Source organism: Rhincodon typus, chromosome 20, assembly GCF_021869965.1.
Source record: "Rhincodon typus isolate 14 chromosome 20, sRhiTyp1.1, whole genome shotgun sequence".
Classification (NCBI taxonomy): domain Eukaryota; kingdom Metazoa; phylum Chordata; class Chondrichthyes; order Orectolobiformes; family Rhincodontidae; genus Rhincodon; species Rhincodon typus.
In genome coordinates, this window is record NC_063351.1 from 38,580,705 (window position 1) to 38,603,557 (window position 22,853).

The following is a 22,853-nucleotide window of genomic DNA, read 5'->3' on the forward strand; positions in this document are numbered from 1 at the left end:
GACTATTTTAAAACCAAAGACTGTGGAAGGAACTGTTGCATTTTTAAAAATAAGTTACTGAAACTGATTGTGTGTGGTATTACACTGCTGCTTTGTTCAGCAGTGGGGACGATGTTTGTAGATGGCACAGATTTGGAACAGAAAAACGTGGAAATGGAGTGAAATACGAACGGGCAATGGAGGGAACAAATTGGATGAAGTACACACTGGGTAGGTATAGTACATTTTATTAGCACACACACATGTAGTGTACAGGTGTATTCACAGAAATATTATTCTAATTTGTAAACTGGCATAACATGCCGAGTTAAATCCTGACTAGATAATTAGAATTTAACAGCTGAAAGGTCTGTGTTTCTTAATTCATTCTCAGGTTATGGACAGTGATGGCAATCCCAAATTGACCTTGAGAAAGTGATATTGAGCTGCCTTCTTGAACTGCTGCAGTCTGCGCAAAGGCACACCCACAGAGTTGTTAAGGAGGCAGTGCCACGATTTTGACCCAGTGATAATTGAAGTGCAGTGATATATGTAGCATGTAAATTTTCAATTCATGGGCATGGCCCTAGCACTGGGGAAAGAGGGAGCTATACCATTGGGATGGCCTTCACTTGCACATTGTGGAGACCAATGTCTAGCAAATCATAGAACAAGGGCAAAATGATGGTGAAGAGGAGAGAAAGTTCATGCCAGAGGAGATTCAGAATGTTAACGAGAAATTTTGAAGAAATCATACCAGATTTGAAAAATTAAGTCTGTTTCTCTCTTCACAGATGTGGCCAGATCTGCTGAGTTTCTCCAGCAGTTTTTTTCTTTCTATTTCCAATTTCCAGCATCCACATTACAGGCCGTCCCCAGGTTGTGAATGTTCTATTCTTCAGTCCATTTACAAGTCAATTTGTACGCATGTCAGAACACAATGCAGGGCAACATAAATTAGCAGTTCAAAGTACAGCAAATGTTCGTATGTCAGATCATTAAAATTACGCCCCTGTATGGGGTCGCATTCGTAGGTATAAGCGTTTGTGAATTGCACATTAGTAAATTGGGGACCCCCTGCATTTGCTTTTACTAAGACATGATCAATTTATCAGGTTAGTGAAAGAGGCATAACCAGAGTGAGACGGGAAGGAAAGAGCGCACAAACATATGAGTGCACCAGGAAAACAGAGCAGGAAAGTAAAAATCAAAAGATAGAATTAAAGCATTCGTGACATGATGAACTGATAATACAAATAAAAGTATTTGTGCTTTAGTTATTGCAGAGACACGGTTGCAACATGACTAAGGCTGGAAACCAAATATTCAAGGGTATGTGACATGTTAGAAGAATAGGAAGAAAGGAAAGGAGTTCGGGTAGCTCTGTTGAGCAAGATGTAGAATCAGTACAGGTGAAGAAAGGAAATAGCAAAGGAAAGAAATCACCGGTGGTCTGAAGAAGGGTCTAGGCCCGAAACGTCAGCCTTCCTGCTCCTCTGATGCTGCTTGGCCTGCTGTGTTCGTCCAGCTCTACACCTTGTTATCTCAAATCACTGGTGGAAGTAGTTTATGGGTCCAATAGCAGTAGCTACATTGTAACTCATAGTATAAATTTATTGGGATTTAGAATTGATTCGCTAGCCCAGCATTTATTGCTCATTCTTAAATTATTGAGAAGTGATGGTAAGCTGCCTTCTTGAACTGCTGCAGTCCATCTGGTGCAGGTACACCTACTATGTTGTTAGGGAGCTCCAGGATTCTGATTAAGTGATAGTGAAGGAATGGTGATAATCTCCCAAGTCAGGATGGAGTATGTTTTGGAAGGCAACTTGCAGGCAGTGGCCATGACGTACATCTACTGCTCTTCTACATAATAGAGGTTGCGTGTTTGGAAGGTGCTGTTGAATGTTTGATGAGTTGCTGCAATGCATTTTGTAACTAGTACGTACTGCTGTCATTTTGCATCGGTGTTGGAGGGAGTGAATATTTTAAGTTAGCAGATGATTTGCCATCAAATCAGGCTGCTTTGTTGTGGATGAGGGCTTGTAAGGAAGGTACTGCAATAATCATGGGCAATTTTCATCTTCACATAGATTGGACAAATCAAAGTGGTGGAGGTAACCTTTAGGACTTTTGGGACAGTTTCTGAGGACATTACATTCTATAACCAATCTGAGATAGTCTAGTTTAGATCTGATAATGTATAATAAGACAGGATTAATTAATGATCTCCATAGCAAAAGACTCCAAGCAAGAATTATCACAACCTGATACAATTTCAAATAAAAAACAAAGTTCTAGAGAAACTCTGTTGGTCTTGCAGCATCTTAGAGAAACAGAGTTAATGTTTCAAGTCCAATATGATTCCTCTTCAGCTGTTGAAACACAGGAACAAAATCTGGGGCCACAGATTTAGGTCAGATGGATTCAACAGATGGTGAGGCATTAGGAAAATTATTTCATTAGAATTTACCACAGCAAGCTTACTAAACAATTCTATTGTCAAGCTATTAAAGATTTGTTGCATTTGGGTCAACATCCCCTCTTTCAGCCACATAACTCTCACATCTTCTGTAATATTGACATCCACCATCATTTAAAGAATATCATCAATTATTTCTGTTTACCGCATTCATTTTAAGAGTTTTCTATGAAGTGATTTTAAAAACCATACTTATAGATTTATTGCAGAATTATCCATTAATGCTTTACTTTGAAGTTAAAATTGACACTACTCAATCTGGCCCAGGCTTTGTTTGCACCTACTGTAGTGGGTGCTGAAAATAAAGATTTGCAGAAGGAAATGTAACAAATGAAAAGTTAAGTCAAAACCACCAGAAACCACTCGAAATGGCACACAGACAGAAACACAAGACATATGTACACACACCCAGTTGCCTCAGAGGTTAGACCATCCTTTTGTTTAGAAAGAGAAGTATTGTGGAGTGCCAAATATTTAATCTTACACCACTTCTCTTTTCTTGCAGTCACAGAATTAAACATGAAATTGCACATGCTGTAAGAGAGTGCACAGCTTTCTTCACCTGGGCTTTGTTGGCGGTTACACATTCCTCCCAGAGTCCACCTCCGGTCCAGCCGCCGCAGATGGGCTTTGCGTCTCTTAGTGACTACAAGCATGGAGGAAATGAGAAAAAAAAACACACAAAAAAACAAACAGGAAAGTGTTTACAACAAAGAGATGAACATGTTGACAAAGCAATTACGAGGATCAAGACTGGAGGAAATTTTGGAATTGAATACCTATAAGTAATCCATTTACTGTAAAAATACCCAAAGCTGATGATGGCGACATACTCTTGACATCTGTGACTCTGTAACTTAGAAAAGATCCAAGGTATTCCTTTAGTTTAGTAATGCAGTATACATGCAAGAAAGCTGCATATCCCCATAACTTGTGCCCAATCTTGGCAATTATTAGCTGCATTAACCAGAATTCAATGATGAGAGCTGGCTGGTATTAATTGTGCTGAAGGTGGGGAAGCATAGGCCTGAAGCCCTTCGGTTTCATCAATAAGGTGTCTATAGTATCAAGGATTTCTACAACAGCAACTTCATTTATTTAGGGCTTTACTGAGATAACACCAGGAGTAAAGTGCACAAGTTTGGTCTTTATAGGTAAGGAGGGACATACCAGCCTTAACGTAGGACAATGAATGTTCACTGGATTGGTTCCTAGGTTGACAAGGTTGCCTATGAGGAGTGAGTGACTAAGATGAGCCTATATTCTAGAAGAATGAGAGATAACCAAGATGGCAAGTGGTGGTTTGCCCTGTGTGAAGAGTCTAGGGATTAAACGCTAAGAATAAGGAGCCAGCCATCTAAGACTGAAAAAAGAAGAATGTCTTCACTCAAAAAGGTGTGAATCTCTTGTAACAACGTAAACTTCACAACTTTAGTAACTGTTCATGGATTGAAAGAATCAACACTAACTCTTCCTGGAATAAAATGTTCCTTGAGATGAAAGGGGCAAAGAGAAACTGCTATAAAGGAATTAAAAGCAACATGTGAATTAACCATTTTTGGGAAGAAACAACATAAACACAGTGTTTCCTGGGAGAGAGAAGATAACAACTGCAACAAAAACAAAGTTGCTAGAAAAGCTCAGCAGGTCTGGCAGCATGTATGAAGAAAATATCAGAGTTAATGTTTCGGATCCAGTGACTCTTACTCAGAACTGATGGTGGCTGGGAAAACGTCAGTTTATATGCAGTAAAAAGGGGAGGGGGATGGGGTAGGGAGTAAATGATAGAATAGAGCCTAAAGAGAGAGAAGAGCAGTTGGACAAAGAGTTGATAACGATCAGGCTGGGAGGGTGAATAGTTGTTAATGGGGACTATTAGTGACTAACAACAGGTGGTGTGTAATGGCAGGCTATGTGGTAACAAGGCCTGGTGTGTGGGGTAGGGGGCTGGGACATGGGAGAGTTTAGGCCCTAAAATTATTGAACTTGATATTGAGTCCGGAGGGCTACAGGGTCCCCAAGCAGAAAATGAGGTGTTGTTCTTCCAGCTTGCATTGAGCTTCGCTGGAACACTGCAGCAAGCCAGAGACAGAGATATTGGCCAGGGAACAGGTTGGTGCATTAAAGTGGCAGGCAACAGGTAGTTCAGGGTCTTTTTTGCGAGTAGAACGTAGATGTTCTGCAAAGCGGTCACCCAGTCTACGCTTTGTTTCCCCAGTGTAGAGAAAACCACATTGTAAGCAGCGAATGCAGTAGATTAGATTTTGGGAAGTGCAGGTGAAGTGTTGCATCACCTGGAAAATATGTTTAGCCCCTTGGATACTGGGGAGGGAGGAGGTAAATGGGCAGGTCCACACTTCCTTCACCCCAACACAGCCCCACAGCACCTTCCCCTGAAGGTGCAACACCTGCCCATTTACCTCCTCCCTCCCCAGTATCCAAGGGGCCAAACATATCTTCCAGGTGATGCAACACTACCCCACACACCAGGCCTTGTTACCACGTAGCCTGCCATTACACACCACCTGTTGTCAGTCACCAATAGTCCCCATTAACAACTATTCACCCTCCCAGCCTGATCGTTATCAACTCTTTGTCTGTCCAACTGCTCTTCTCTCTCTTTAGGGTCTACCCTATCATTTACTCCCGACCCCATCCCCCTCCCATTTTTTCTGCATATAAACTGACGTTTTCCCAGCCACCATCAGTTCTGAGGAAGGGTCACCGGATCCAAAACGTTAACTCTGATTTTTTTTCTCCACAGATACTGCCAGACCTGCTGAGCTTTCCAGCAACTTTGTTTTTGTTCCTGATTTGCAGCATCCACAGTTTGTTCGGTTTTTATTTAGATGATAACAACTGCTTGGTAATCTGCTGCCTCGTGACAATTAAAACTGCCTGCAGAAGGAATAGTCTGAAGTGAAAAGGTTAATTGCAGGAAAAGCTGTGTTTCAAACTGACAGCTAACCCTGACTGTAACAGAGAACAGGGCGCTATTTCTGATAAGAAGGCAAGCTACAGATTTGAATCTCCAAAAGTGTAATCCATGTTGAGAATGAAAGAATCTATTGCAGCACCAATAAGGTCACACAACAAACTTGAAAGAGAGAAAATTGTATAAGATCTGAACACCAGAATTCCATCCTCAGCAGAACTTCGAAGAACAACACTGCAGAAGGATCAAACCCTGGACACTTTCCAGAGACAGGTTGGTGGAATCCTAGCCAGATTTCATCATTAATCAGATAATAGTCATGTTGAGTTGTAAGGTTTAATTTGTTTATTTGAGCTATTTATTTTGGTTGCTATACGCAATAAAATTTAAATCATTGTTTCAGTACTTGACTGTCTCTGAGATTTCTTAATAAGTAGCCAAATTACAGATCTCGGAGATAGTAGGAACTGCAGATGCTGGAGAATCCGAGACAACAAGGTGCAGAGCTGGATGAACACAGCAGGCTAAGCAGTATCATAGGAGCAGAAAGGCTGACGTTTCGGGCCTAGACCCTTCTTCAGAAATGGGGGAGGGGAAGGGGGTTCTGAAATAAATAGGGAGAGAGGGGGAGGCGGATAGAAGATGGATAGAGGAGAGGATAGGTGGAGAGGAAACAAACAGGTCGAAGAGGCGGGGATGGAGCCAGTAAAGGTGAGTGTAGTTGGGGAGTTAGGGAGGGGATAGGTCAGTCCAGGGAGGACGGACAGGTCAAGGGGGTGGGATGAGGTTAGTAGGTAGGAGATGGGGGTTTTTTTTTTTTTTTTTTTTTTTTTTTTTTTTTTTTTTTTTTTTTTTGGACGAGCTGGACTGGTTTTGGGATGCAGTAGGGGGAGGGGAGATTTTGAAGCTTGTGAAATCCACATTGATACCATTGGGCTGCAGGGTTCCCAAGCGGAATATGAGTTGCTGTTCCTGCAACCTTCGGGTGGCATCGTTGTGGCACTGCAGGAGGCCCAGGATGGACATGTCGTCTGAGGAATGGGAGGGGGAGTTGAAATGGTTCGCGACTGGGAGGTGCAGTTGTTTATTGCGAACCGAGCGTAGGTGTTCTGCAAAGCGGTCCCCGAGCCTCCGCTTGGTTTCCCCGATGTAGAGGAGGCCACAACGGGTACAGCGGATGCAATATACCACATTGGCAGATGTGCAGGTGAACATCTGCTTGATGTGGAAAGTCTTCTTGGGGCCTGGGATGGGGGTGAGGGAGGAGGTATGGGGGCAGGTGTAGCACTTCCTGCGGTTGCAGGGAAAAGTGCCAGGTGTGGTGGGGCTGGAGGGGAGTGTGGAGCGGACAAGGGAGTCACGGAGAGAGTGGTCCCTCCGGAAAGCAGATAAGGGTGAGGAGGGAAAGATGTCTTTGGTGGTGGGGTCGGATTGCAGATCTCTTCTGGTGATTTACCCACAACACTCTGGGATTCTTTAACCCAGAAGGCTCTGGATGCTTAGTTGTTGAATATATTCAAAACTAAGATTGATAAGATTTTTGATGTCTAACCGTTTAAAAGATTGTGGAGATGCAACAGCAAAGTGGAGTTCAGGCAGAAGATCAGCCATGATCTTATTGAATGGTACAGTAGGCTCCAAAGATTCTACTTGAGCCACTATTTCTTCTGCCTTTAACAAGTGCCTGCATTTATATACTAGTCTTAACATCACAAAACATTCCAAAGCACTTCACAGGGGGATTATCAGATAAAATTTGACAATAAGCTATGCATGGAGTTATTAGGGCAAGTTATCAAAGACTTATCCATAGTAGTAGGTTTGAAGGAGTTTCTTAAATGAGGACACAAGTAGTACGGCAAAAAGGTTTAGGTAGGAAATTGCAGGGAGGTACAGCCAAAATTGGAAGAGCAAAGATACTGGATGTTGTAGAGTTGGAGGAGATGAGAAAAGAGAAAGGGTAAGGACATAAAGTGATTTGAAAATAAAGATTAACATTTTAAATTTAAATGGTTGTATGTCAGTGAGTGCAAGGGTAATGGGTGAAGGAGGCACGCTGTTTATTAGAATACAGCATCAGAATCTTGGAAATGTTGAACTTAATAGAGGGTAGAGAATGGGAGGTTTTGAGAACATCAGAGTGATTGAGCCTAGAAGTAGCAAAGGAATCAACAAATTAAATACTTCAGCTGAGAGTGAAATTAGGTGCAGGAACAGGCCATTCAGCCCTTCGGGCCTGCTTCAACAGTCAGCATGATCGTAGCTGATCCTCTATCTCGGTGTCACTTTGCTGTTTTCTCTCCATTCCCCTTGATGCCTCTAAAAATATATGAATCTCTTTCGTGAATATACTCAGTGACCCGTCAGACAGCAAGTGATGAGCTGGCCAATTAGGGCACTGTATCATGGGAGGTCATGCTGCCTGTCACACTGCTGGTCAGTGCAGGCTCAGTACTGCCATTACATCCACCAGTAATGTCCAGACGTTCGGGAATTTGCCACCCATCAAGTATGTGCCAGCTCTTTGAGACAGCAAAATTAGTATCACTGCCCAGCTCCCTCCCAGTATAAGAATGAGGAACAACAGTAAGCACTTGGCCCTTCAAGCCTGCTCACCTTTCAATAAGATTGTGGCTCATCAGATTTTAATCCCAACTCTCCAATCCTGCATCTCCCAATTGTCTTGTATCGCCTTGGTAGTCAAAAATCTATCTACCTCTGCCTTAAAAATATTTAAAGATTCTGTATCCGCTACCTTTTGAGGAAGGGAATTCCAAAGATTCTGAACCTGCTGAGAAAAAAAGTCACCTCATCTCTGTTTTAAATGGGCAACTCCTTATTTTTAAACTATGGGCCCCAGTTCTAGTATCTCTGTATCTTCCTCTGCTTTTAACATCTATACAAATTTCTTTGAAAATTAAATGGCCTTTTCTTAAACTAGTCTGTGGCAAGGAATCCTATACTCTCGCAACTCACTTTTTGAGAAATTGTTTCTAACCTTTCCCCTCACTTCCTCAGTGATAATATTATCTTAAACTGTTATCAGTGACTCTTCAGACAAAGGAAACAGTCTTTTATATAGTCTTGATGAAAACTGTTTGGGATTTTAATAAACTCAAAAGAATTGATCTCCTGTTAGCTTTTTTTGGTTTAATGGAATGTGATCTGGTTATCTAGCGAGGAAGAACACTTTAGACTACAGAACAATACAGATGGGCTGGTCACATGAAGTTTAATCCTGAGAAGAGTGAAGTCATACATTTTGGGAAGACTAACAAGGCAAGGGAAGATATGCTGAATGGCAGGACCCTAGAAAGTACAGATGATCAGCGGGACTTTGGTGAGCATGCACATACATCTTTGAATGCAGTTGGATAAGGTAGTTAAGAAGGTATACTTACCATATTAGTCAAGGCACAAAATACAAGGGCGAGGAGGTTAGGATTGAGCTGTAATATAACGCTAGTTAGGCCGCAGCTGGAGTACTGCGCACAGTTCTGGTTGCCACACTATAGGAAGGACGTAATTGCTCTGGAGAGAGAGCACAGGAAATTCACCAGGATATTGCCCTGGCTGGAGAGCTCCAGCTATGAAGAGAGACTACATCGGCTAAGGCTGTTTTCCTCAGAGCAGAGAAGGCTGAGTGGAACCTGATTGAGATCAACAGGATTCTGAAGGACATAGATAGGATCGATAGGAATAAACATTTCCCCTTAGTAGAAGGTCAACAACCAGGCACAAATTTAAGATAAGGGCAGAAGATTTAGAAGGGATTTAAGGTTAGGTGTTTTCACGCAATAGGTGGTATCTAGAAATCAGTGCCTGAAAGGGTGGTACAAAAGGGACTATCACAAAATTGAAGAAAATTCAACTGAATACTTGAAACACCATTGGTATACAAATCTATGGAGCAACTGCTGGGAAGTGGGATTAGAGTAGATTGGTGCTTGATGACGAGTGTAGACTTGATGGGCTGAAGGGCCTCTTTCCATGTTGCAACACTCTCTGAATCTCTCTCAAGTCTCTCCCCATTACAATAGTATCCCTTGACACATGCCAAAGGCCCTCTTTACTAAGGCTCACACACTTTTTACAGACATTTTTTAAATTTGAAGTCCTGGACAGTCAACTCAGTCAAATCCTTAGAATCTTGTAATGAAACGATACTCTTAATGACTGTGTACCAATTGCCATGAAAATACTGGCAGAAACATAAACGTAGCAGGGTCAAAACTGGTCCTGCAGCAGGATCATCAAATCGGTCCTAGGAATACATGACAAATTTCAAATTTGCAGATCTCATTGAAATTCATAAATGTAGAGACCACAAGCAGATAGTAAGGCCTTAGCAGGAATGGAGAGATGAAATTGAAAGTGCCTGACAGTGATAATATAACCTTTTTAGTAGAACCCCAAAGACTTTTCCCAGGGTGTCAGTTTTTATAAATTCTGGCATTTAGTCACTCATCCATAGGCCATATATATGAGCTGTTAATAAACCAGCAGTGAACAAGTCAAGCAATATTGTCATTGGTTTTCCTCTCTTAGCTGCACAGCTGGGACTACAAATACAGGTCACCCAAAGGTTGGCTTTTTAGATGCACAGTACATGCAGCCTCATTAAAAAAAAGCTACGGGAGCCACTTCAATCACTTACACACTTAAAATATAAATCACAGAGTGTGCTGGCGGTAAGCTGCATTTATTGCCCAATCTTGGTTGCCCTAGGCATTCTTGAATTGTTCTATTCCATTTAGTAACGTTGCTATCACAATTCTGTTTGATATTGAATTCCAGAATTTTGATGCAATGATTGTAGGAGATGTCCAGGTCCACAGTCAAAGTGTATGACTTTGAGTTAGACTTGGAGGTGGTGTTGTTCCAGTGTGTTTACTGCTTTATCTTTCTTTGTTTCAAGAAGTCAGGTGAGTAGATGTAGCCATGAGGAAAAGTTGAATGGGCTCTTCAACAGGCTAAACTGCTCACTTCTACTCTGATGTCTTATGGTTAAGTGAGAGGCTGGAAATGAGGACCAGTACTATACACAGGATGCTTCCCAGGTCCATGGAATATCTTCCCACAATATCTGTGCTAGGATCTTACTTTGGGTCAGTGCTTTCAATTTAAAAGCTAAGAATCCAGAAAGATACTTATTTTCTGCTGGGCAGAGACACAATGGGTTTTCAGAGTTAACTGTTCAATTAAGTTTAATCATCCCAAACATTCCTCCAGCCTGGATATCACAAGTAGTTTTATTTTTAGTAATGACAATGAGAGCAAAGAGAAGTAATAGCGCTTTTAACACTCTGAGTAACAACCATCTTCCATCATCGGGAAACATCCACACATTCTCAGACTGACAATTTTGAAGATATCAAACTCGAGCCACTTTATACATTGGACTGGGTGAATAGTTTACAAACATGAAATAAAAGGTTACTGCATATGCTAAATGCTCAAGATGTTGGGGTAACAGATTAGAATGGATAGAGGATCAGTTAACTACCAAGAAACAGAGATAGATAAATGGGTCATTTTCAGATTGGCAAACTGTATAGTGAACTGTCACAGGCATCAGTGCTAGGGCCTCAACTATTTTTGCTTTATATTAGTAATTTGAATGAAGGGGCAGACAATGCTGTAGCCAAATGTGCAGATGATACAATAATTGGTGGGAAAGTAAGGTATGGGGAGCGCACAAAGGTCTGCAAAGGGATATTGTTAAGTAAGTGGGCAAAAGTTTGCTAAATGGAAAGTAATCTTTATGTTTTCAAGAGATGTGCATCTCACCTGCAACGCTAACATGTGTTGCCCATCTCTAACTGCTTCTTGAACTGAATGGTTTGCTAGTCCATTTCAGGAGAGTTGGGAGTCAACCATTTTGCTGTGGGGCATGTAGAGGATATTGAGGATAGTAGATTTGCTTCCCTAAAGGACATTAGTGAATGAGTTTGATATTTACAACTGTCAAGAATGGCTAGATTCTTACTACAGATTTTTTGTTGAATTCCAATGCAGTATCTGTCATGGTGGAATTCGAACTCACGTTCAAACTCATTAGTCTGAGTCCCCGAATTACTAGACCAGTGACATTACTACTTTGCACAATTTCCCTTCTAAAAATGGGAAAATCTAAGGTTATTCACTTTAGTGGGAACAATATAAGGACAGTTTTTTTTTAAATTGGGAGACAGTGAAGGATGCTGCATACAGATGGACCTGCATGACCTTGTCCGTGAATCACAAAGATGTGTGTAAAATAAGTCATTAGGAAGGCACATAGGACCATAAGATCATAAGACATAGGAGCAGAAGTAGGCCATTCAGCCCATCTAGTCTGGTCTGCCTTTCAAAAAGCTCATGGCTGATCTGATAATCCTCAATTCCATTTTCTTGTATTTTCTCCACAACCCTTGATTTCCTTATTGATTAAAAATGACTGTCTCAGCCTTGAATATATTTAATGACTAGCCATCATCAGTTGTCTGTGGTGAAGAATTCCACAAATTTACAAAGCTCTGAGAGAAGAAATTCCTCCCATCTCTGTCCTAATGGTGTGACACCTTATTCTGAGATTATGCCCTCTGGTCCTAGACTATCTCTCAAGGGGAAATAATCTTCCTGCATCTCCCCTGCATGTCCTTTAAGAATCTTGTATGTTTCAACAAGATTGCCTTTCATTCTTCTATATTCCAACAAGTACAGGCCCAATCTACTCAACTTTGCCTCATAAGATAGTCCTTCCACACCTGGTACCAGACTAGTGAACCTTGTTTGGACTGCCTTCAATAATTTCCTTAGATGAGTGGCCTAAAACTGTTCAGAGTAGTGTCTTGTACAGTTTAACTTTCCTACTATTTTTTCCATGCCCTTTGAAATAAAGTCCAATACAGAACTTGCTTTCACTATTACCCGTTAAATTTGTATGCTAGCTTTTTATGATGTGGAGGTGCCGGTTTTGGACTGGGGTAGACAAAGTCAGCAGTCCCACGACAGCAAGTTATAGTCCGACAGGTTTATTTGAAATCATAAGCTTTCGGAGTGTAGTCCCTTCACCTGGCGAAGGGGCCATGCTCCAAAAGCTTGTGATTTCAAATAAACCTGTTGGAGGATAACCTGGTGTTGTGGGCTTTTTCTGAATTATGGACAAGGACTCCCAAAACTCTCTGTTCTATAGTTTATTCCAATCTTTCTCTATTTAAATAATATTCAGCTCCTCTATTCTTCTTGCCAAAATGCATTACCTCACATTTCCCACAGTATATTCCATCTGCCAAATTTTTGCCCACTCACTTAACCCGTCTACATCTCAATGAAGACTATGTGTACTATCCTCATCACTCGTCTTCCCACCTATTTTGTGCCATCCACGAATTTGGGTATAGTACATTCTCATTCATCATCCAAGTCTTTAATAGATCTTGGAACTAATTTTGGCCTCAATACTTCTCATGGCAAAACTACACTAGTTATAGATTGCCAGACAGAAAATGCCTCACTTATCCCAAATCTCTGTCTTCTATTCATTAGCCAATGGCTCTATCCATGCTAATATACTACCCCCAACACCCTGTTGGGTGGCACTTATCAAGCCCCTTCTGAAAATTCAAATATATTACATCCACTGCTTCCCCTTTATCTATCCTGCTTGTTGTCTCCACAAAGAATTCTAGTAAATTTATCAGGTATGATTTCCCCTTCATGACAACACACTAATGCTGCTTAATCATGTTATACATTTTAAATACTCTGTTGTTACGTTCTTTATAATAGATTAACGTTTTTCCAGATCAGACATTAAGCTAACTAGCCTATAGTTACCTTTTTCTGACTCCTTCTATTTTTAAATAAAGGTCTTAAATTGGCAGTCTTCTAAACCGCTGAGACTTTTCCAGAATCTAAGGATTCCTGGAAGATTACTACCAGTGCATCCACTATGTCTGTAGCTACCTCCTTTAAGATTCTAGGATGCATCTAATCAGGTCCAGGGGACACATTGGTCTTTAGCCCCATTAGTTTCTCTAGCACTTTTTCTCTAGTGATAGTTATGTACGTATTTTCGGTCCTTTTGCCCCTTTAGTAATTTTTGGATACTACTTTCTCCTCTAATTTTTTTTGGTTCTCTTTCATTTGTTTTCAAAATTTTCTCAATCCTCTGGCTTACCACTAATATTTGCCACATTGTAAGTCTTTTCTTTCAATCTGATGCTTTACTTCTCTGGTTAACCATTGTTGGTTTACCCGCTTCCGAGAATTCTTCACCCTTACTGGAATGAGGAATATTTCCTTTTTGGAATATCCTGTTGTTCAAATGGAATACTGGTCTTTATTGCAAAGGGGATGGAATATAAAAGTAGGGGAAAAGTAGGTTTCATCTGTACAGCTCATTGTTAAGGCCCTGTCTTGGGTTGTGTGGACAATTTTGGTCTCCACACTCAAGGAATGATATAGTTGCATTGGAAGCAGTTTGAAGATTTATTGGGTTGATTCCTGGTTTGAAAGTCTTGAATAAATTATGCCTATATCCATGGGAGTTTAGAAGATTTTGAAGTGATCTTACCGAAACATATAAGACCTTGAGAGGACTGGATCAGATGGATATTTGGAGGATATTTTCTTTAGTGGGGGAGATGAGAATTAGGGGACAGTTTAAAAAGAATAGGTCTCCCTTTTTAGAAAGAAATGAGGATATTTTATTTTCTCACAGACATTACAATGTGAAATTCTTTTCCACTGAATACAGTGGAGGCTGGGTCTTTAACATTATTCAAGGCTGAGTTTGAGAGATTCTTGATAGACAGGCAAGTACAGGCGTAAAGGCAGACATGAAAGCAGAGATGAGACCATAAGCAGATCAGTCATGATCTTCTTGAATATTAGATCAGGCTTGAGAGCTAAATGAAAAGCCCATGCTCCTACGTCCCATGATCCTATATTCTACAGAAAGCAGGAGAGGCTGGGTAACTGAATGTATTCAAATTGAACAAATTTTTGATCAACAAAGGAACTAAGAGCTATGTGAGTTAGGCAGGTAAATGGACTTAAGGCTATAATCAGGTAAGTCATGATGTTAATGATTGGCAAAGCTAAATCAATGGGCTGAATGGACTGCTCCAACTCCTATTTCTTATGTTCATATAGCATGGAGAGAAGGAGAAAGGCATACATCTCTCTTCCTCACACAGATGTGATCCAATGTGCTGGAGGCAAATGAACACTGCACTAGGAACCCTTCATTAAACAGATATGAAATCATTCCCTGATTACAATGGATTTGATTCTCACAGTGAAATGGGCCAATGTAAAATCTGGTATTCACTACAGAGCAAACTTCTCGCTCACACTGCAGCTTAAACCTAGTTCCTGGGCTGCAGGATGATGTTAACTCAAAGAATAAATTTATGGAACAACTTTTTATAGCTCCAATTGCCTCATTATTATTGGAATGGCTTAATTCTTTCCACCTATGGTACTCAGAGAGTTAAAAAATAATATACTGTTGTACAACAAAATTATTCAAAACAAGCACTGAAAATAAACTGGAAATAGTTGAACAAACAAAATCTAGAAATTACATGAAGAGACACAACTTTAAGAACTAAACGAGAAAATGAGTAAAGATCAATCAATCCACAATGAATTAGTAGATGGAAACATCAGATGTAACAAGAATATTGGACTGGCTGGACAAGAAAAGACGAAGGTCTATCAGATTCACCTTATACCATACTGGTAGTTGGACAATGCAACAATGGTTGATTAATCATAATAGTAAACCACTACTAACAGACACAAACATGAGGACAGGAAAACCTTACCAGTGGAGAGCTTTAGATTGCATGTCTAAATTCCCCGTTTCCTCTGAGCAACCTATACTCACATGTCATATCCAAAATTATTCATGGACTGGATCCCATAATATTATTTTCTCAATGAAATCTATCTTACTTCCATTCGGATGAGCTAATAGAATTACCAAATTAGAACTGTACAGTAGAGAAAGAAGTCATTCAGCTCATCATGTCTGCACTCGCTCTATAATGCAACATCCCACTCAGTGCCATTCTTTTGCCTTCTCCGCATAACCCAGCACATTTTTCCTGTTCAAATAACCATATAAATCCCTTTTGAGTGCCTCAATTGAACCTGCCTTCACCGCACGCTCAAGCAGTGCATTCCAAGCCTTAACCACTGCATGAGAATGTTTATCCTCACATCAGCTTCTTTCACTAATTACTTGAAATCTGTGCACTCTCATTCTCCATCCTTTCACAAGTGGGAACATTTTCTTCCTATTTACTCTGTCTAGACCTCTCGTGGTTTTGAGTATATCTCTTCTTAGCCTTCTCTTCAACAAGGAAAGCAGTCCCAACTTCTCCAATCCAAATCCATAGCTGAAATTCCTCAACCCCTGAACCTTTCTTGCATTCTCTCCAAAACCATTAGAAGCTTCTTAAAGTTTGGCATCCAGAAGTAGGCACTATACTTTAGCTGAGGCCTAACTGGTGTTTTATACAAGTTCAACATAATCTCCTTGCCCTACACACTAAGCTCTTACTAATTAAGACTAGGATACTGTGTATTTTATGAATCATTCTCTCTGCCTCTCCTGCCACGTTTCATGACTTATGCACATTTACATTCATGTTGCTCTGTTCCTGCACACCTTTTAGATTGTACACTTTATCCTTTTCAAGTTTTACACTGTTCTCCCCACAGTTTACAATGTTCCCAAGTTTTGTATCATCCACAAAATTTGAAAGTGCACCTGTACCCAAGTTCCAGATCATTTATAGAAATCCAGAGGTTCCAATGCCAACCTCTAGGGAACTCTATAAACCCTTCCTCAGCCCATGTAATACCTGTTTCCTATTTCTCAGCCATTTTTGGTATGTATATTTCGATTCGCCCTTCTATTCTAAGGGCTCTAACTTTGTTTTTAAGTGTCTTGTGATCATAAGTGCTATGATTCTGCCTTTCTTAATAGATCCTCAAAGAATATAATTTCCCTTCCTTAATATTGTATTGACTCTGCTTATTTTGCAGTAATTCCTTTTCCTGTTAGTTAGTTAGTTTCTGTTCCTGTGCTGTAATTTTCTTTGTTCTTTGTTTAGCCAATCCAGTATCCATGCTAATATGTTACGCCAACACAATCTGTTCTTATTTTGTGTAGATAAACTAACCCTGGGAGGGTAATCCAGGTACATGGAAGATTATGAAAAATGTTAAAGTAGGGGAGGACTCAGCAGAGTTAAAAGCTTCCAGAACAAGTAAAAAGACAGACAATATGGAGAGGGTCAGGAATCTAAGTTCAGGTATAGTAGATAGGGGGACGGCTATGAGAAGTGGGCAGTCAATGCAGGACTGAAGGTGTTGTACTTAAATACATGCAGTATACGAAACAAAGTAAATGGCTTAGTAGCGCAGATTGAAATTGGCAGGTTGTGGATATCACAGAGACATGGCTGCAAGGGGATCAGGGCTGGAAACTAAATATCCAAGGATACACGTCCTGTCGAAAGGACAGGCTGATGGGCAGAAAGGCGGGGTTACGTTGTTAGTTAGAAATGAAATTAAATTGATAGCCAGAAGTGATATCGAATCAGAAGGCATACAATCTGCAGTGGGTAGAATTGAGGAACCGCAAAGGAGAAAAGGTTGTGCACAGGCCTCCTAATAGTAGTCAGGATGTGGGCAAGAAAATAAATCACGAGATATGAAAGGCACTGTTACAGTAACCATGCAGTACTTCAATATGGAGGCGGACTGGGAAAATCAGGTTGGTAGAAGATCTCAAGAAAAGGAATTTGTGGAATGTCTATGAGTTGGGATTATTGGAGCAGCTTGTGGGAGAGCCCATTAGGGAACAGGCAATTCGGGATTTGGTGATGTGTAATGAGGCAGACTTGAGTAGAGAGCATAAAGTAAAGGAACTGCTAAGGGGGAGTGACGATAATATGATAGAATTCAACGTGCACTTTGAAAGGAAGAAGCTGGAATCAGATGTAACAGGGTGACAACTGAGCAAAGATAACTACAAAGACATGAAAGAGCTGGCCAGAGTTGATTGGAAGGGAACCTAGCAAGGAAGTCAACGGAGCAGCAATGGCAGGATGTTCTGGCAGTAATTCAGAGGGCACAGCAGAAATTCATCCCAAGGAAGAAGAAGCAGCATACTAAGGGGAGTTCGAGGCTACCATGGCTGACAAGTGAAGTCAGGGACAGCATAGAAACAAAAGCAAAAGCATATGATAGTGAAGATTCATGTGAAGTCAGAGGATGGGGAGGCATTTCAAAGCCAGCAGAGGATAACTAAAAACAGCAATAAGGGTGGAAAAGATGATACATAAGAGCAAGATAGCTAGTAACATAAAAGAAGATTGCAAGAGTTTTTTGAATTATCTAAATGCTAAGAGAGAGGCAAGAGTGGACACTGGACTGCTGGAACTGAATAGGTACTTTGCATCAGTCTTCAGAGTGGAAGACACCAGCAGCATACCAGAACTTCAAGAGAATTGGGAGGGGGCAGAGATGAGTGTAGTGGTCATCACTAAGGTGATGCTGGGAAAGCTGAAAGGTCTGAATGTGGATAAATCATCCGGACAACACTTCAGAGTTCTGAAGGAGCTCGATGAGGAGATTGTAGAGGCATTGGTTGTGATGTTTCAGGAATCACTGGAGTCAGGGATGGTCCAGAATGGCTAACGTAACACCCCTGTTTAAGAAGGGAGGGAGGCAGTAGACAGGAAACCATAGGCCAGTGAGCCTGACCTCAGCTGTTCTCAAGATTTTAGAGTCCATTATTAAGGGATGGGATTGCAGAATACTTGGAGGTGCATGGTAAACTAAGGCTGAATGGGCATGGTTTCATCAAGGGGAGGTCATGCCTGATAAACTTGTTACAAATTTTTGAAGAGGTAACAAGCAAAATTAGACAATGCAGAGCCAGTGGATGTGATTTCCAGAAGGCCTTTGATAAGATGCCACACAGGAGGCTGCTAAATAAGACAAGAGCCTATGGTGTTAGGAGCAAGGTACCAGCATGGATAGAGGATTGGCTGACTGGCAGAAGGCAGAGAGTGGGTATAAAGGTGTCTTTTTCAGGATGGCAGCCAGTGACTGCTGGAGTTTTACAGGGATCCATGTTGGGACAACAACGATTCACATTATACATTAACAATCTGGATGAAGGAACTGAGGGAACATCATTGCTACATTTGCAGATTGTGGAAGGACAGGTAGTGCAAAGCTGAAGAATTGGACAGGCAATGACAGTGAGAAAAGAAGTGGCAAATGAATACAATACGGGGAAGTGTGAGGTTATGCACTTTGGTAGGAAAAATTGAGATGTAGACTATTTTCTAAACGGGTAAAGGCTTTAGAAATCTGAAGCACAAAGGGACTTGGGAGTCCAAGTTCAGAATTCTCTTAAAGTTAACATGCAGGATCAGTTGGCAGTTAGGAAGAGCAGAGATGTACTAGACTGTATAATGCTCTGGTCAGATCACATTTGAAATATTGTGAGCAGATTTGGGCCCTGCATCTAAGGAAGGATGTGCTGGCCTTGGAGGGGTTCCAGAGGAGGTTTACAAGAATGATCCTGGGGATGATGGGCATGTCATAAGAGGAATGATTGAGGATTCTGGGTCTGTACTCAATGGAGTTTAGATGAATGGGGGGGTGGGGGGGTGAGCGGCAGGTGAGATCTCATTGCAGCTTACAGAATACTGACAAGCCTGGATAGAACAGACATGGAGAAGATGTTTCACCAGTAAGAGAGACTAGGATCCAAGGGCACAGCATCAGAGTGAAGGACAGCCTTTATAACAGAGATGACAAGGAATTTCTTCAGCCACAGGATGGTTAGTACGTGGAACTCATTGTACAATGGATTGTGGAGGCCAAATCATTGAGTGTCTTTCAGACAGTGATAGCCAAGTTCTTGATTTGTAAGGGGACCAAGGTTATGGGGAGAAGGCAGTAGAATGGAATTGAGAAACATATAAGCTATAATTGAATGGCAGAGCAGACATGATGGACAAAATAGCCTAATTCTGCTCCTGTATCTTATGTTTTAATGGTGTAATACCCTTTTATGTGACACCTTAATGAATTTCCCACCTTTGGGAAATTTAAAACACAACATCTATTGGTTCCCAATTATTCATCCTGCTTGTTGCATCCTTTACTATATGTGTGAAACACAATTTTTCTTGCATGTTGATACATTGTTTTCCAACTATCTTTCTCTTAATTTCTGAATAACAAATTCCAACATTTTCCCCAGTGACAGATGTTAGATTAACTGGTCTATTGTTTCCTGCTTTCTGTCTCTGTCCTTTCTTGGATAAAAGAATAACATTTATGTTTTTCCAATCTGCTGGCAATTTTTCAGAATCTTGGATGATTACAACCAATGCATCTACTACCTCTGCAGCCACTTCCTTTAAGGTCCTAAGATGGAGACCATCAAATCCAGGGATTAGTCAGCCTTTATTCATATTAGTTTTCCTAGTACTTTTTTCAAATGGTAGAAACTGCTTTAAGTTTCACCCGTTTCTTTGCCCCTTGATTTTCTCAATTATTTTTGGAATCATTCTCAGTCTTCTACCGTGAAGAAAAATACAAAATATTTGTTCAAAGCCTCTGCCATTTCCTGGTTTTCCATTATTAATTCAGCTTCATCATCCAAAAGACCAACATCTACTTTAGCTTCCGTTACACGGGACACTGTTGTATCTGAGGAAGTACACTGGCAATGCCCTACCCAAGGAAATTAAACACATGCCACTAGGTACAAAAACAAAAAGTGCTGGGAAAATTCAGCAGGTCTGGCACCATCTGCGGAGAGAGAAATAGAGTGAATATTTTGAGACTGATATGACTCTTCTTTGGAACTGAGTAATACGTTACCCAAAAAAATTAAATCACTGAATACCGATTAAGTGAAGCAGCAAATGGCATATTTGGAGCGGTGGATCCAATACCTTCTCCAGCTCTTGTGGTGCTGATGTCCAGGTCATCTCGAGTTCCATTTTGTGCTTCCAGATATGTTGCTGGGACCCAGCCCTGCTCCTCCACTGTACTCACAAACCACCAACCTGAAATGGAGAAAGCAAAAATTGAACTCAGCACTGGTAGTAGTATTTCAGACAAATCTAGCATTGGCCTTGTGACATTTTTGTACAATGGTCATCTAAACCATGAAAAATACAGTTAAAAATACTGTTAAACTTGGGCTGTATCAGTAGACAGCCAGCATGAAATTGGGAGACTTAAAGCAGGACTAGAAAATTGTGGACAGTTCAGAGTTAGCACAAGATCAAGGAGGCAGCGTAACACAGCATGAGAGTGCAGTGGAGATTTTTAGGTTTGAGAGATATAGAAAATCAGAAGTGTGGCTCCACTGGAAAACAGTTTTAAGAAGAACACGACTTGAAAAGGATGGGTGAGTTTCAAAAATATTCAAAAGGTGATACTGCAGGGAAAATAAGTTCATTAAGTGGCACCAGGAGTCAGCACAGGTTGATGGTAACAAAAACAGAAATTGCTGGAAAAACTCAGCAGGTCTGGCAGCACTTGTGGAGAGAAAGTAGAGTTAACATTTCAGGTCCAGTGACCTATCTTCAGAACAGGTTGAATTGTGACTTTGGTAAGTAAAGGCTGGTAAGTATTTCTACTGTCCTACGTTTAATGTGAAAATTGGTCTTTAGTTTAGATTAAGAGTATTTAAAGTATAAGGAATAAGTTAAGCTCCCTGTTATTTAATTAATATTCCTTGCACGATAAGTAGTAAATGGAAATAGAGTAATTTAAGGGTAAGTCATGGCAAGGTAGCTTGATCCAGTGAAATGCTCCTCCTGTGCAATATGGGAAGTCAGGGACGCTTCCAGTGTCAAGGGTGACCACTTGTGCAGGACATATACTGAGCTGTAGCTACTGGAAATCTGTGTTTTGGATCTGGAGCAGCAACTGGAATCACTGCAGACTACATGCAAGACTAAGATTTTCGTGGATAGTATATACAATGAGATGGTCACACTGCAGCTAAGGAATGCAAAGGCAGAAAGAGAAGGGTGATTGTCAGACAGTAAAAGCACCAAGTAAGTAGTGCAGGCCATAAACCTCTCTACCGGGTTTTTTGTTTTGGATACAGCTGGGGGAGATGAGATCTCAGGGAATGCAGTGAGAACCAACTCCAAGGAACCAGAAACGGCTTTCCTGCGTGGGGGAGAGAATTAAAGAGTGGGAAAGCCACAGTGATACAGGATTATATCAAAGGGGAACAGATAGATGTTTCTGCATCCAGAGACGTAACACCAGGATGATGTTATGGCCGACTGGGGTAGTACGCCATAAACTGAGCCCCACTGCTCCTGAAGTCGTACCATATATTAAAGTTTATTTTATAAAGTACGCACAGTACCCCAATTTATCTGACTTTCAGACCAATATTGATAAAAAGCATGGACCAGATTTCTGTCCTAAACAAGAATTATTATTTATTATAAGGAATTAAACAACAGCTACAGGTAAACAGAAATAAACCATTGGCATATAACAATACCAACTGAAACTTTAATTCTCGTTAAGTTCCTCTTATACATAGACGAACAAATAGGGAAAATAAATTATTGGCAGAGGTAGAATAAAATGGAAAATCAATTCAATGGTCTTTGCTTCCCAATTCTGTTGATCCTTCTTTAGCTAGCAGTCCTCGGAGTTCAGTTGTCTTTCTCTGGAAGTTTCCACTGGTTCACTTCGAAAATGTCTCTGATTTATCCCTTCTTGCTGCAAAAAATCAAATCTTGGATAGCCTACCCTGAGGTGATTATCAAATATTAAGATTATCAAAACACGCTCAAAGAATTCAACCGGCACATTCTAAAGTTGTTTGCCGAGTCAATGTGCAGATTAAATCACCTAAAGCACCGTAGCACCCTTGTTGCATACGTCTCTAATTTAATGCCACCTTAATGGCTTAATGCCAGCCCTTACCTCACCGTTACTGTTTGGAGGGCTGTAGACAACTCCCACTTTTGTCTTCCACCCCTTGTTACTTCTTAGTTCCACCCAGATTATTTCCACATTTAGATTTCCTGCACAAATATCCTTTTTCACTCTTGCATCAATTTCATCTTTCAATAACAAAGGCCATCCGATCTCCTTTTCCATTTTGCCTGTCCTTCCTACAGGTTGAATATCTTTGGATCTGCAGTTCCTAGCTTTGATCACCTCAAATTATGTCTCAGTAATCAGAATCATATGCTAACCATTTACAAATATTTGCACTGTTAATTCATCTACATTACTGCAAATATACTGTGCTTTCAGACTTGTCCTTATGACACTTTTACACATTTTTTTTTGCATTCCACACTGCTTGTACTTAGGTAACAAGGTGTAGAGCTGGATGAACACAGCAGGCCAAGCAGCATCGTAGGAGCAGGAAGGCTG

The 22,853-nt window shown here is 40.8% G+C and overlaps 1 protein-coding gene across 3 annotated transcripts in view; it reads right to left on the reverse strand.

Annotated features, from left to right (window-relative positions):
* sh3pxd2aa (SH3 and PX domains 2Aa) overlaps window positions 1-22,853 on the reverse strand; it is a 282,467-nt gene that overhangs the window by 62,575 nt on the left and 197,039 nt on the right. For all 3 annotated transcript variants that reach the window (XM_048608736.1, XM_048608735.1, XM_048608737.1), the window contains 2 exons: window positions 20,384-20,497; window positions 3,024-3,107 (listed from right to left, as the gene is read on the reverse strand). In XM_048608736.1, the coding sequence (XP_048464693.1) occupies window positions 3,024-3,107; window positions 20,384-20,497 (198 nt within the window). The remainder of the gene's footprint in view (window positions 1-3,023; window positions 3,108-20,383; window positions 20,498-22,853) is intronic.